This window comes from Diabrotica virgifera, chromosome 6, assembly GCF_917563875.1.
Source record: "Diabrotica virgifera virgifera chromosome 6, PGI_DIABVI_V3a".
NCBI classification, from domain to species: domain Eukaryota; kingdom Metazoa; phylum Arthropoda; class Insecta; order Coleoptera; family Chrysomelidae; genus Diabrotica; species Diabrotica virgifera.
The window spans coordinates 173,798,952-173,814,758 of NC_065448.1; the positions used below are offsets into that span (position 1 = coordinate 173,798,952).

At 33.4% G+C, this 15,807-nt stretch overlaps 1 protein-coding gene across 2 annotated transcripts in view; it reads right to left on the minus strand.

Annotated features, from left to right (window-relative positions):
• The window catches only part of LOC114333064 (cAMP-dependent protein kinase type II regulatory subunit), a 358,330-nt gene that overhangs the window by 36,414 nt on the left and 306,109 nt on the right, over positions 1-15,807 (minus strand). For both annotated transcript variants that reach the window (XM_050654336.1, XM_050654337.1), the window contains exon 3: positions 5,832-6,134. In XM_050654336.1, the coding sequence (XP_050510293.1) occupies positions 5,832-6,134 (303 nt within the window). The remainder of the gene's footprint in view (positions 1-5,831; positions 6,135-15,807) is intronic.

The following is a 15,807-nucleotide window of genomic DNA, read 5'->3' on the forward strand; positions in this document are numbered from 1 at the left end:
TATTTATGCTGATGATCATGCAACCACTTACCAATCTTTTGGAGATACAGAAACATCTTATAGACGAAGAGCTAGAGCCGAAAAATCATCGTCACAAGTAATATGGAGTTTTTCCTGTGAAATGTGTCCATTGTATATTGACAATTATGACCCCTTTCAGGCTGACACCTCAGTGGATACAGGAAGTAGCAATAAGGGATGAAAGGGAAAAGTTAGTGCAGTCATTGAAGGTTTTCACCTCCTATTTTGTTAAACCTCCATCGATTTGCATGAAAATTGGAGACTAGTTAGAGCCATACCTCAAGAAATAAAACTGATTTGGTTCCAACTTGCACTTTTACCCTGGTGGTGAATACCACCCCTTCCCGCGGGCGAAAACAATTTTAATAAAAATAACCCCACAAATCGATTAAGGGACAAATTTTAAGTAAAATTTGTTATATCATGTTATTAAAATAAATTAATACTTTTTGAGTTATTAAAGATCAAAGATTTGTCTATTTAAGAGCATATACGTGAAGTTACGGATGATAAAAAGAACATATTAATTAATTGTATGTTAGTAAAATATTATTTTTATATTATTTCGATATTTAATTGAATTTTTTCTATCAATATAAACTGAATATGTCCAGAAACTGGGGGTGTCCAATAATGAGTACATCTGATATATTCGAATACACTTTTGCTAAATTTATAATATCGAAATAATATAAAAATAATATTTTAGTAACCTACAATTAATTAATATGTTCTTCTTATCATCCGTAACTTCACACATGTGCTCTTAAACAGTCAAATCTTTGAGCTTTAATAACTCAAAAAGTATTGATTTATTTTAATATCATGATATAACAAATTTTACTTATAATTTGTCCCTCTATCGATTTGTGGGGTTATTTTTAATAAAATAGTTTTCACCCCCGAGAAGGGGTGGTATCCACCCCAGGGTAAAAGTGCAAGTTGGCACCAAATCATTTCTTGGGATGTGCTCTAACTAGTCACCAATTTTCATGCAAATCGATGGACGTTTAATAAAATAGGAGGTGAAAACCTTTAAAGACTACACTAACTTTCCCCTTTCATCCCTTATTGCTACTTCCTGTATTCATTGAGGTGTCGGCCTGAAAGGGGTCATAATTATCAATATACAATAGACACATTTCACATGCCAAACTCCATATTACTTATGACGATGATTTTTCGGCTCTAGCTCTTAGGGCCGGTATTTCCAACCTCACTTAAGCCCAAGCTTACTTTAAGCCTTTGCTTAAGCTTAGATGCCTGTATTTCCACTTCAATTTGAGGCTTAAGCCTAGGCTTAAACCAAATAATTTTAAGCTCGCGCGGGAGTTGGTTTAAGCCTTTACTTAAAATTTGTTTTCTGTTTTTTGAGGTTATTTCTATAGATTATTAATTAGAAAGTTATTTTGAAAACCAACTTTTGAGTAATAACGTTATTGTTAGATTATTAAATAATAATCTATTAATCTATTAATTTATTAATCGTAATAACGATTATTAAAATTCTTATTACTTTTGGAAGGTGTAGGCACATGAAAATTATTTATTTCTACAATGCTTGGTAGGTATATTTATTTTACAAAAATAAATTTACATTCGAATTTGACATATTAAGGAATATATCCAATAAACAAAATTACAAAGACGGATCTATTGCTTATGCAAAATAGCAATAAAAATATAACCAGAGAAAATATAGACAATAAACTAACACATGTACCATGTATACAAAATTATGTGAAGTAATTGACATTGATACAGATGACAATATAAAATTAAACGTCAACAGTAGTGGTTTTTACCCCAGAACAGTTAGTTTTGGCATTTTGACGTATTCAGAGGTACCAAACCAATTAACTTTACAGTTGAGCATCAGTTTAGTTAAGGAAATGATGGAAATACGGCACCCGGCTTAAGCTTCTCCTTAACTTTTAACACAGGCTTAGCTAAGCAAAAGCTTAAGTAGCTATTGAAATACCGGCCCTTAGACTATTACGGGCGCTAAATAGAACATTTACCTACAAGCTCCACATTGAAACAAAAGCTAATACCCAAGCTAGAAATAATGTGCTACAAAAACTAACACCATCCACATGGAGAGCTAACCCAAATGTGTTACGAACAACTCTGCATATCAACAGCAGAATATGTCTGCCCCGTTTGGAAGCGAGCAAGTCTCACTTGTGAGAATAGCAGCAAACAGGAAATGTCACAAATACTTCAGAAGTACTCCCGACAGATGCACAATTTGATTAGACACAATGGAGAACACTGAATAAGCTGCCTATAGGCGTCGGAAGATCCAAACAAAATATGGTATCCTGAGGATACATTGAGGTAGATGACAACTTAATGGAATGCAACGACGACGTAGCAATAGCCTCAACCGCTGGTTAAAGAAATATGAAAGTTTTATTGTTTTCAATAATTTTTATATGGACTTTCATCTATTTGAATCGATTTTAATCATAAAATTTTACTGCGCTATAGTTTATTTTAAGTCGGTTGACTTCAACTGTATGATTTATGAGTAATGTAGTTCGTACACGAAATAAATAATCCCGTCCTTAATTGAAAATTGAATGCCTGACTAATACATACTTTGGAAATTTTGTTTGGAATATCTGGAAAGTTTCGGTAAACGTTTTATACAGTACCACAAAATGTTATACTCTTCGTTTAAATTCAGCTTGTAAACATGCAAAACTCGTTTTACAAAACAGCTGTAACTTGGTAAAAACGAAAGCCATTGAGCATAAAAAAGGCAGAGTCACAGTAGAAAATGCTGCAGAATCACGCTAGAAAATGCTGCTAAGCACACTACATTCCATATGCCGGGTTTATACTCAGCTAATGCCGCTGTCGGAAATATTGCCCGAAATACGATATCGACGCGAGTGATGTATTCACACCAGTCCTCACCAATGTCGGCAATGTCCTCATGACTAGTACTCATTCGCATCCGCGCTGCTTCTCCTTTGAGTTCCGTCCCAAAACCGACTTTTTGGGGAGCGCCGTGCAATGGCAGTAGCATGAGCAGCGGCAGTGCGAGTGAGCTATTTACACATTCACGCTGCATCTGCTATGCAAACGATTAAAGTGAAGATGATTTACAACAGTAAATCTACTACGTAAATAGTAGAGTTGGAGGGTCAGATAATAGAACAATCCATGGAGTTTAAATATTTAAGCATTACACTATCTAGCTATGGAAAGTCTGAAACAGAAGTGCAAGATCAAGTCAATAAAGCAAACAGAGCCGCAGGTTGACTGAATGAAACAATATGGAGAAATCAAAATATCGGAAAAGGAATGAAAGGCAGAATTTACAAAACAGTCATCAGAGCAATAATGACATTCTCGACAGAAACACGACCTGATACAGAGGACAAAAAGAATGCTAATAGCCGAGATGAAAACTCTTCGAAAAATCTATTGTAGGACACTATGGGACAGAACTAGAAGTGCAGATATACGATGGAGATGCAAGGTGGCCAACATTAATAACTGGGTAAAAACCAGAAAAGTAGAGTTAGTCTAGGCGCCAAATAGAGGTCACCGTGTCCTTTTCAATTCTGATGGACAAACTCAACGGTTTGTTATGGATTTTTGGCTGCTGATTACGAATTTTGAGGGTGGATTTCGATCAGAGTGGTCAAAAAATTATTATAAACAATTTAATTGTTTATAAATTGTTTATAAGGCTCTGGCTCATAAACTAAAAGAGATAAAAAAGAATGTTTCAAATAAAACTTGTTCGTTATTAAAAAACGAAGAAAAAAACGTTTACTAAACTTAAATCCAACAATTAAAACTCAAGATATTGTAAAATTAGTGCACAATGCAAATTGCAAATTGCAAAATAAGTATTTTTCGAAGCTTTATCGATCGTAACTCGGTTTCTGCGCATGCAATTGATCCTTGGAAGGTCTCACTTTAAAGCTTCATTAATAGGTTTCCAAACAGAGTTTGTTAAATTATTTGATCTTCATTTGTTTTATACCAATTTGAAGCAATAATTTTCTTAAAAAAATTGTACATTAATTTGTTTATAAGGGTTTCAAGCAAATTTAAGCTAAAAACATTTAAACTTTAATTAACAATAATGATACATAGAAGGACTTAAAAGCAACATTTTGAGCTTACGAAAATGTTCGTAAGTTTATTTTTCGCCAAGATATCGATATTTTAATAGTGCTCTCTGAGGCGCAAGATCGGCTCACCGCGTAAAGGTTCACGGGCTAACTTCTCGATGCAAATTATAATTTCTATGTATATATACGTTATCTTCATTTTTCATTTTTGAGGATCCTAATAAAATTTTATCGTATAATTCTTATAATTAAATCATCATACTGTAACCTCGTATCACCTTTCATCCTATTTACTTTGTCTTCTATTTTTTGTACTAAATGAGAAAAAAGAAACATTAAAACTGATATTTCAGAAATAGAACTAAAAAGTAAGTTGATATTATTTATTAATACTATTTTTACAAACTTTTTGTTTCATGCATCTGAATCGAGATATACAGGGAATCTCAGCTTTTTTACGTCTGCATAAGTTCTTAGAGCAATTTTTACAGTTACATGGTGGGACTAAGTCTGTTCTTGTACGCAGTAAAACTAAAACTTTCTGGGGCTTCAGAGTCTAATTATCTATATCATATAGATATAATCTAGTAGTAGGTATCCAGTGGATAGTGGATAGTATCCATATAAAGTGGATCTAGTTCTTTTGCAGCATCATCAAGGCACGTAAATTCTGTGTATGCCGCCACAACATAAATGCTCGTTTTATATGCAATGATGATGCTGCAAAATAACTCGATCCATTTTTATATGGATATCACATATTGGCTCATTTGCATGCGTAGAAGCCGAGTTACGATCGATGAAGCGTCGAAAAATACTTGACTGTGAGACGATGTTGCGCCCCATAGCGCCCTTTAAAATATCGATATCTTGACCAAAAATAAACTTACGAACATTTTCTTAAGCTCAAATTATTCCTTTTGAGTTCTTCTATCATTATTGTTAATTAAAGTATAAATGTTTACAGCTCAAATTTACTTGAAAACCTTATAAACAAATTAATGTACAATGTTTTTAAGAAAATTATAATTTCAAACGGGTATAATTTTCAAACAAATGAAGATAAAGTAATTTAACAAACTCTGTTTGGAAGCCTATTAATGAAGCTTTAAAATGAGACCTACCAAGGCTCATTTGCACGCGTAGAAACCGAGTTACGATCGATAAAGCTTCGCGTATTTTGCAATTTGCAATATGCATTGTGCACTAATTTTACAATATCTTGAGTTATAATTGTTGGATGTACGTTTAGTAAACGTTTTTTTCTTAATTTTTTATTAACGAACAAATTTTATCTGAAACATTCTTTTTTCTCTCTTTTAGTTTATGAGCCAGAGTCTTATAAACAATTTATAAACAATTAAATTGTTTATAACAATTTTTTGACCACTCGGATCGAAATCCACCCTCGAAATTCGTAATCAGCAGCCAAAAATCCATAAGAAACCGTTGAGTTTGTCCATCAGAATTGAAAAGGACACGGTGACCCCTCTGGCGCCTAGACTAAGTGGAACGACCACATAAACCGAATGACAACAAATAGAGTAGTAAGGACGGCGAGAGACGGTTCCCCAATAGGACGACGATCAGTGGGAAGACAATGAAAACGATGGAATGACAACTTACTGGAACAGACAGTCATGTCTACATAAAAAGAAGACGAAGAAGTGTTGTATATAAAAATATTAAAAATTCCAAAACAACTTGACTCACCTAGGTACCAATGCATCAGCAAGATTCATACGTTCGTAAGGCTGAAGAGTTTTAAGCATCGGAACACTTTCTATCAACGCTTCGTACATCTTCCTCTTTTTGAACGCAGACTTGAGAACGATTCTTCTGAAGGTCTGCCTATCCATAGCCCAAAGGGAACCTTCGCTATTTGCTTTGACCGTAGCTGCACGGGGCATGTTGTAGAGCAACGCCAACTCTCCGAAGCTGCCACTATTTTCGTAAGTGTGAATATGATTGGGTTCTTTCGATGGATCTGGTGCGACAAACACATGGAAAGTTCCACTGAAAATTAAAAATACATATTAATAAAATTGGTTAGTTAACTAAAAATGAGTTCTTTTATATTATTATACACTAAGAGGTGAGATAAGATCTAGCGAGGTGAAGCTGAATATGTGATATTAAATAGCGTTACAATGCATACTACAATGTACGAGGGTCCTTCGTAAAAAAGGTTCCCTATGCCCAGTGGGCAGTATCTATCTCGGCCCAAGAAACAGGTAGGTCTTTTAAAAATGTCCCAAGTCGGCCCAAAGATTAAAACGGCTCGATATAAAATATACCAGCTCGGCTCCTGGGATATTAATTGTTACTATCAAATAACTTTACATCTCAATGGAGAAAGATACATTTATCTTCTTCTTTACGTGCTATCTCTGCGACGAAGGCTGTCAATCATCATTGCTATTCTCACTTTTGACACTACACAGCCCGAAAGAGTTCAGTTGACCTGCATCCAAACCATTCTCTGAGATTTCTCAGCCAGGACATTTTTCTCCTACCTATGCTGCGCCTTCCTTGAATCTTTCCCTGCATAATTAATTTTAGAAGTTCATATCTGTAACCACGTATTGAATATAATAAATATATAATAAATAATGTGACCCAAGTATTGAAGTTTTCTTATTTTGATGGAATCCGGTATCTCCCTGCTGTTCTGTATTCTCCTTAGTACTTCCTCATTGGTTATTCTGTCTGTCCAGGAGATTCTCAGCAATATTCGATACGTCCACATCTCAAATGCTTCCAATCTATTGAGGCATTGTTTATTGAGAGTCCATGTCTCCACACCATACAAAAGAACAGAAAATACATAACATTTTAGTACTCGCTTTCTAAGATTTAGGCTGAGGTCTCTACTACATATTTGTTTCATATTAGTGAATGCACTTTTCTATTCTAATTCGGATTTCTTTGGTATAATCGTTTGTTTCACTAATGTTTGTTCCTAAATAGTTATAATTCTGAACTCGTTCTATCGTTTTATTATTTACGTGGAGATTGATGATTCTAATATTTTTCTTTGATATAACCATGAATTTCGTTTTCTTTATGTTTAGTGACAGACCAAATTCTTCACTCATTGCAACAACCTTATCTAAAATTCTTTGTAGATCTGTAATAGTTTCTGCTATTAGTATTGTGTCATCGGCGTATCTAATTTCACATATGTTTACTCTAGAATTTTAAAGTTCTTTGGTCATATCCATCGAAGTGATCACAAAATGGAGCGGTTGGTGGTCCAAGGAAGGCCTCAGACTCAACGCCAACGCGGAAGATCTCCACAGCGATGGGCGGACATTACTAAAAAGCTTCTCAACAAACAGTATACTGAGGCAATACATGTAACTGATGACCGCGACCAGTGGAGAAATATTATCAATCAAACTGTCCGAGCTGCTGAAGCCCAATTATGAACCACAACACATCTACTAAGATGTTAATGACTATGATGATGATGCATTAAACAGTGATAGCGACAAGACACAGCCCTGTCTAACCTGCTTCTTTTGATTTTTATTTTATTTAAATTTTTTATTTATTTATTTATTTATTTATTTTTATACATTTATAGAATAACTTTATTAAATAGATATACATAGCAAAATAAAAATAATATCAAACAATTTTAAATCTCAATGGGATATGATTATTGTTTATACTAGTTGTAATTCGACCCTTATTGTCTTCAATTTTGATGAAAGCTTTGCAATTATTCTTTACAAATCTCCACTTTGTTTCATCTGAAGCTAATTTTCGTTTTTGTTCTTTGAATTTATAACATTCACACACTAATATCAATTTTCCTCTTTGACTAAACATTTCAATTATGCTGGGCTTTAAAGATGGCATTATACTCTATTTTGTCTGGATATTGAATTAGCAGTTAATTGAAAGATAAATTCATTCCACTACGAGGTGTCTAGCGAGTAACATCGTTCTGTATTTTGTCGTGCTTTGTAAAACGTAGTGCAAAAACAGTGACATTAGTATACCTTCATATAGAAATAATTGTTTTTAACTACATGAGCAGTGGTGAAGCAGATACTCAAACAGTCAATAGGTCTCAAACATCTAACCAAGCTTTATCCTATGTATCAGTAGCGAAATCGATTCCACGGCCAACATTTCCAACCAAAAGAAACTGTTTCTTAAGTTCGCAAAGAACCAAAAATTTCTGTACAATATTGAAGAAAGGGATATTGGGGGTAGAATGTTTTTCTATCTTAATAAGAAATTTTCCCTAATCTATAATTCCAAGAGAAAATTATTATTATACCTACTAATGGGGTACCAGTACCTACCCGACTTGGGGGATTTTTAAAATGTACCTGATGGGAAGATGGGAGATGGGAATACCCCTACCCGGTCGCTGTTACCGCCAAGGTTATTCGTAAAAAAAGGTTCCCTATCATATCCAGAGAAATCTGGCAACACTGAATTACTCATCAACTGTCCCTCTCTCTTATCCCACCACTTTCGCCTCGCTGCATTCCTCAGTGTCGGTCTAGCAAACCTTCGAAGATGGAGGTCCCAGTCGCAGTTATCGCCAATGTAAAATTCATGCTGTGATACGTTTTTTAAATGCAAAATGGATTTCACCTATTGACAATCATCGTCAGTTAATCGAAATTTACGGTAAAAGTGTATATTTGTTTAACATGTTCGCAAATGGTGGCAGAGAATTCAGTGAAGGATCTGAAAGCCTTCCGCTCCGATACTTTGCGATCTTTTCCGACCATTTGCGAACAGATATGCACTTTTATCCATAAACTTCGAGCAACTAACGATGACTGTCAATAGGTGAAATCCATTTTGCATTTAAAAAAAGTATGAGAGCATGAATTTCACATTGGCGATAACGGCGACCGGGACCTCCATCTTCGAAGGCTGCTAGGCCGACACTGATCAATGCAGCGAGGCAAAAGTGATGGGGTAAGAGAGAGAGAGAGAGGGAGAGTTGATGTGTAAGACAGTGTTGCCAGATTTCTCCCAGCACGTCGCACTTTTTCTTAGCATAGAAACCTTTTTTTACGAATGACACTTGTATTTATTTCGCAAAAGATTTTAGAACTATGTATGCTATTCACCCTGTAGAAGAATACGAAGAATACAGGGAAGCAATTTTAAAATTAAAAAATGGCAAGGCTGCAGGACACGATACTATTAAGGCTGAGCTAATTAAATATATGGAAGGAGAAGGATTACAATTACTATGGAAGATCATAAGGAGCTGTTGGCGTACCGGATGCATACCTAGAGATTGGACTCTTGCAACTATTCTACCATTACACAAAATAGGTGATAAACGTAAGTGTTCTAACTACAGGGGAATATCATTATTGGTAGTTGCTAGTAGAATCTACAAAATAATACTAAAGAAAAAGCTGCGAGAAAATATCGAGGCCACACTGGATGACAGCCAATGCGGCTTTAGGCCAGAGCGAGGTACAACCGATCTCATATTCACGGTGAGACAGTTATCAGAAAAAGCTTTAGAGCATAACAGTAAGTTGTTTCTCTGTTTTGTGGACTTGGAAAAAGCATTTGATCGGGCACCACGTAACAAAATCTGAGAAATATTAAACCGTAGAAAGTGTGTGAGTGCAATAAAATTATACTATGCACTAAATAAAAGTTTTATTAGGAAGAAATAAATAAGCCTGAAAACAAACATGATAGTATTTCAAACTGTATACGAGCCGGTGCTACTCTACGGTAGTGAAACGTGGACAGTGAACGACAACATCCGTAGTAAAATTCAAGCATGCGAAATGCGATATTTACGTGCTGTATCCGGGGTGACCAGACGTGATCGTATAAGAAATGAAGACATACGTGAACGATGCGGTGTTGGAAGGACCGACAGACTTGAAACGAAACAGTTATCATGGTTTGTACATATGGCGAGAATGAGTGAAGGTAAAACTGTAAAGAGGGTATAGAAAGCGGCATCTGACAACAAACGACGAAGAGGCATGCCAGCAAGAACGTGGAACGCAAATATTGGAAAGGCTTGCGTAAAAAGAAATATTGGGTGGAGAGAAGCAGAAAGACTAGCTAATGACCGAAAGGCATGGAGACGTCTGATTTCTCCACTTACCTCGACACCGTAAGGTACAAGAGGATGGCTTAAGTAAATAAGTAAGTAAGTATGCTATTCATGGATTTTATTTTAAATATTTTCCTGCAAGTTCTAATGATATTTCGAAAAAAGTGTACCAAAATATGTAGAATATTCTTCACGAAATAAAAAATCATCAAATAGTGTCTACTTGATACTAATTTATGTACTAGCTTCATTTCATATTCAATTTAACCCACGTAGTGTATTCAGTTCTTCAACAATAACAATTTACTTAGTTAAAATAATGGAGATACATGGCTTCTATCCATTAAAAAATATTAAGTCAAATATATTCGTATCTCATTGTGGAACAGAAACATTAAGGTAATGAATAACGAATAGAAAAAAGTGTTACGATAGTCATACATTTAATAAAGTTCTTTCTAAACTAAAATTATGGTTAATACCCAATAGAAATAGTTAATTAGATTAATTATAGGTATTTTGTTTTGAAATTTTTGTATTCAATTTGTTGTTTTTTAACAGTGCTTGGGAACATATGTCCTACAAAAGTAAAGAGCTATTATCTGGACACGATTTTCCATGTGCCACATTTGCAACAGTAAATAGAAGGGGCGATAATACTCAGTCCTATCGTACCTACATAATTTACAATGCCACTTATTAAGCATATGTTTTTATTGATAGTTTTTGTGCTTAATATTCCATATTTGTATAGCATAAAAAACCGTCTACACACGCACTGATAAATTTAGGGCTGACAAATTTAGACTGTTGACCAAGAACTAGCAACGTCGGAAAAACAAGTACATTAAGACAACTGGTTCTTTAATATATTATTCCCTATGCTTCCTCGAACATCATACCGGCCATCTGGCTACTGATACAGGTTGCGTTCATTACTGCGCAGCACACTTGTACAGGTAAACATATCGAATTTAAAATTATTGTAAGACGAAAATTTTTTTTGTCATTACTTTTTAAACATTATTAGAAATATGAATTATAATTGCCAGACATTTCTGTGGTTTAAAAAGTAATGATAAACAAATTTTTCGTTTTAAAATAATTTTAAATTCAATATACAGGGTGATTGATTAGTGTGATAAAGCTCAGTAGATCCGCTAAACTCGCTACAGTAATAGATAGCAATAAAAGTTAATAACAAAAATTGTAGCCAACTTTGAGCTTCACATTACAAAGTTAGTTAGAATGTTACAGGGTGTTCGATAACATAGTGGCAGTCCAAACTTATGTTTTTTTAAAAGAAACACATTATATTTTATTTTATATTCGAAATCATATTAACTTCCCCATCAAAAAAATATAAAGGTTTGTTATGTTATAGGGCTTTTACAAAGTTATAACCAATTTTCTATTAAAATCGTAACAAGTTCAGCTTCCTGCATAAATAAAAATGAACAACAGCAATGGTTTATTGGTGCCATATTCTTTTGTTGATTGTGAAATTTTTTAAGAATTGTTGATATTGCTAATTTTCTTTATATCGAATACAGGGTGAGTCAAAACGCAAGTACATTCTTTCCTCAGAAATTTTAAATAGAACACCCTGTATTTTATATCATTATCGAAAAGTGCCATTACCGTACTTTAATTTTTGTATAATATTCGCTATGTCTAAATTTGTTAGTTTTCGAGATATTTTCATTTTTCAGAGCAAGTTATTAATTAGGGTGTTCTATTTAAAATTACTGAGAAAATAATGTACTTGCGTTTTGACTCACCCTGTATTCGATATAAAGCAAATTGCAATATCAACCATTTTTATAAATTTTGACAATCAACAAAAAATATGGCACCAATAAACCATTGCTGTTGTGCTTATTTTTATTTATACAAGGAGCTGAACTTCTTAAGATTTTCATAGAACATTGGTTATAAGGTTATAACTTTGTAAATATTGTTATTGCTGTTGTGCCTGTATAGCATAACAAACCTTTATATTTTTGTGATGGGGAAGTTAAAAAGATTTGGAATATAAAATAAAATATAGGGTGTTTCTTAAAAAAACATAAGTTTGGACTGACACTAAGTATGATATGGAACACCTTGTAACATTATAATTTTGTAACAACTAATTTTGTAATGTGGAGCTCAAAGTTGTCTACAATTTTTGTTATTAACTTTTATTGCTATCTATTACTATTCGCGGTGTGCAAGTACTTGGAGTGCATACGAGAAACGATCGTGCGCGAATAGCGGAGAAATCTTGCAACTTTCATAGTTCATAGTTATACATAATTCATATTGTCAAATTGACGTATATTTCATACCTACTGTCATTGAAGAAGAAAAATTATTTGTTGCTCACACTATTGATATGATTCATAAATATGCAATTATTATACAGTGAGCACGTAAAGGTTGGAATAAATTCATTTTCTCGAGAATGGACGATTTTGGAAAAAAATCGCGAAATAGGTCAATTTTCATTTTTAAATTGCGACTTTTTGGCATAGGTATATATCACTCTAGTGACGTCACCCATCTGGGCGTGATGACGTCGTCTACGATTTTTTTTAAATGAGAATAGGGGTCGTGTGATAGCTCATTTGAAAGGTAATTCAATTCTCCATTTAGTAATATAAACATTAATGTAATTATTTATACAGGGTGTCCAAAAACTTTTTTTTGAATTAAATTTATTGACATAAAAAGAAGAATGTGTGTAATTTATTTAACTCAAAATACATTTTACTCCTATCAGAAAACAGGAAATAATGTTTATTTGACAAATAAAAATATTGTATTTGCTTAAATTCAGTATTAAAGCAGCCACCCACCTTCCTCTTGACAGTTTGAACATTTAATTTAAGCGAAAAGCAATGATTATTTTTCAAATATACACTTTTTTCTGTTTTCTGAGAGCATTAAAATGTATTTTGAATTAAATAAATTACTTGCATTCTTCTTTTTATGTCAGTAAATTTAAACCAAAAACATTTTTTGGACACCCTGTATAAATAATTATGTTAATGGTTCTATTACTGAATAGAGAATTGAATTACCTCTCAAATGAGCTATCACACGACCCCTATTCCCATTAAAAAAAAATCATGTGTATTACTCCCAATTATGACGTTAGAAATTAAAAAATACGACTTTACACATTTAGTCCAGAAAGCCACTGCGCATCCGCTAGGAAAAATATTCTAATTCGGAGTTTTTGCACAATCTTACTCAAAAACGACTCCTTTTAACAAATTTGCATGTTGCCAGGACCAAGAGGTGGTCAAAAATTTTTTAAACGTTTTTTTTTGTTTTTTTCCTAAAATTATTTTTTTTGCATGGAAAAAAGTTTTTTGGATCATTCCAAACAGAAAAGGTCTTTGGTGACTTTTCTCTAAAAATGACAGTTTTTGACATATAAGCGATTAAAAATTGAACAATTGCGAAATCGGTCATTTTTAACCCTCAAAAACTATGTGAAAAACTGAAAATTTGAATGTTTGAAATCCCGAAGAGTTTTTTGCAATACAATATTCAAAACTCCTTTGTTTTTTAAATGCTAATCAAGCGTGCGCGACACTATTTTCCACCGACAGTATGGTGCAAATGAAAGGAATAAATTCGTTATTTCGTAAACCGACGACTTGGAAAAATACCGAAACAGGTCGATTTTTATTTTTAAGTTGTGATTCTGTGGCATATATGGTATACTAGTGACGTCATCCATCTGGACGTGATGACGTAATCGATGATTTTTTTAAATGAGAATAGGGATCGTGGGCTAGCTCATTTGAAAGGTTCTTCAATTCTCTATTCACTAATATAAACATTTATATAATTATTTATACAGGGTGTCCAAAAAAATTCTATCAAATTAAATTATTTGACAAAAAAAGAAGTAGAAGGACACCCTGTATAAATAATTATGTAAATGTTTACATTACTGAATAGAGAATTGAAGAACCTTTCAAATGAGCTACCACACGACCCCTATTCTCATTTAAAAAAATCATCGATTACGTCATCACGCCCAGACGGATGACGTCACTAGTATACCATATATGCCACAATATCATAACTTAAAAATAAAAAGCGACCTGTTTCGGGATTTTTCCTTAAAGTCGCCGGTTTACGAAATAACGAATTTATTTTTTTCATTTGCACCATACTGTCGGTGGAAAATAGTGTCGCGCACGCTTGAGTAGCAATTAAAAAACAAAGGAGTTTTGAATATTATATTGCAAAAAACTCTCAGGGATTTCATCAATCGATGTTTAAAGAATATCTACCTACCTTGGCAACATTCAAATTTTCAGTTTTTCACATAGTTTTTGAGGGTTAAAAATGGCCGATTTCGCAATTTTTCAATTTTTAATCGCTTATATGTCAAAAACTATCATTTTTAGAGAAAAGTCACTAAAGACCTTTTCTCTTTGGAATGATCCAAAAAACCTAAAAAAACCATTTTCCATGCAAAAAAAAATAATTTTAGGAAAAAACAAAAAAAAAACGTTTAAAAAATTTTTGACCACCTTTTGGTCCTGGCAACATGCAAATTTGTTAAAAGGAGTCCTTTTTGAGTAACATTGTGCAAAAAATCCGAATTAGAATATTTTTCCTAGCGGATGCGCAGTGGCTTTCTGGACTAATTATGTTTAGACAAAATGGAAATAAAATAATAATTTTACATTCTGTCTTTACACTTATATACTTTTGTATATAATACTTGTTTGTTCATCATTTGTCAATGATACTTTTGTCAGGACGTGTGTAGAGTCGACCCCGACAAAATTAGTCCCCTAATTTTGTTGTTTCAGGAGACCTAACTTTGTCAGACCTGATTTTGCCAAATAGTCCATTCTTTCACGGTTTTTGCTCTAAATTTTAAAGAACCGCTTGGATTGACATGAAATTTGGCATGCGTATAGCTTACATGTCAAAGAAAAAAAGTGATATTGTGCCGATGTGTGCTTTTGCCCTGGGGTGACTTTCACCCCATCTTGGGGGTGAAAAAATATATGTCCAAAATAAGTCCGTAAATGGGTAAACTGACTAATTTTAAGTAACTTTTGTTCTATAGAGCTTTTTCGCCAAGTCAACACTTTTCGAGTTATTTGCGAGTGAATATGTTCATTTTTCAACAAAATAACCACATTTCTAGACGATTTTTCGCAAATAACTCAAAAAGTAAGTATTTTGTCGAAAAAAACGTTCTTAGCAAAAATATAGCTTATAAAAAAGTAAAAAAAAATGGTGTACGTGTTAGGTCTCTGGATCTCGTAGAACCAGAGTTATAGCCAATGAAAAATAGATTCATATTCACCAAATTTCAAATAGAATATTTCGACGGGAAATATCCAAAAAATTAAGCACTTTTTGGGGAAAACCCATTATAACTTTTTTAAAGTGTTTAAAAAAAGCTTTATTTCTGTTTTTACAAAAAGTTTCTAGCATTAAATTTAAGCAAGTTACGCTCAAAATAAAGTTGGTCCCTTTTGTTTTTGCAAAAAAAAAAATCGGGAAGACCAACCCCTAATTAGCAACTTAAATGAAATTAATCGTTACCGCTCCACAAATTATTTTACTTATGTTGTGTTTATATGATCTGTAAGTTTC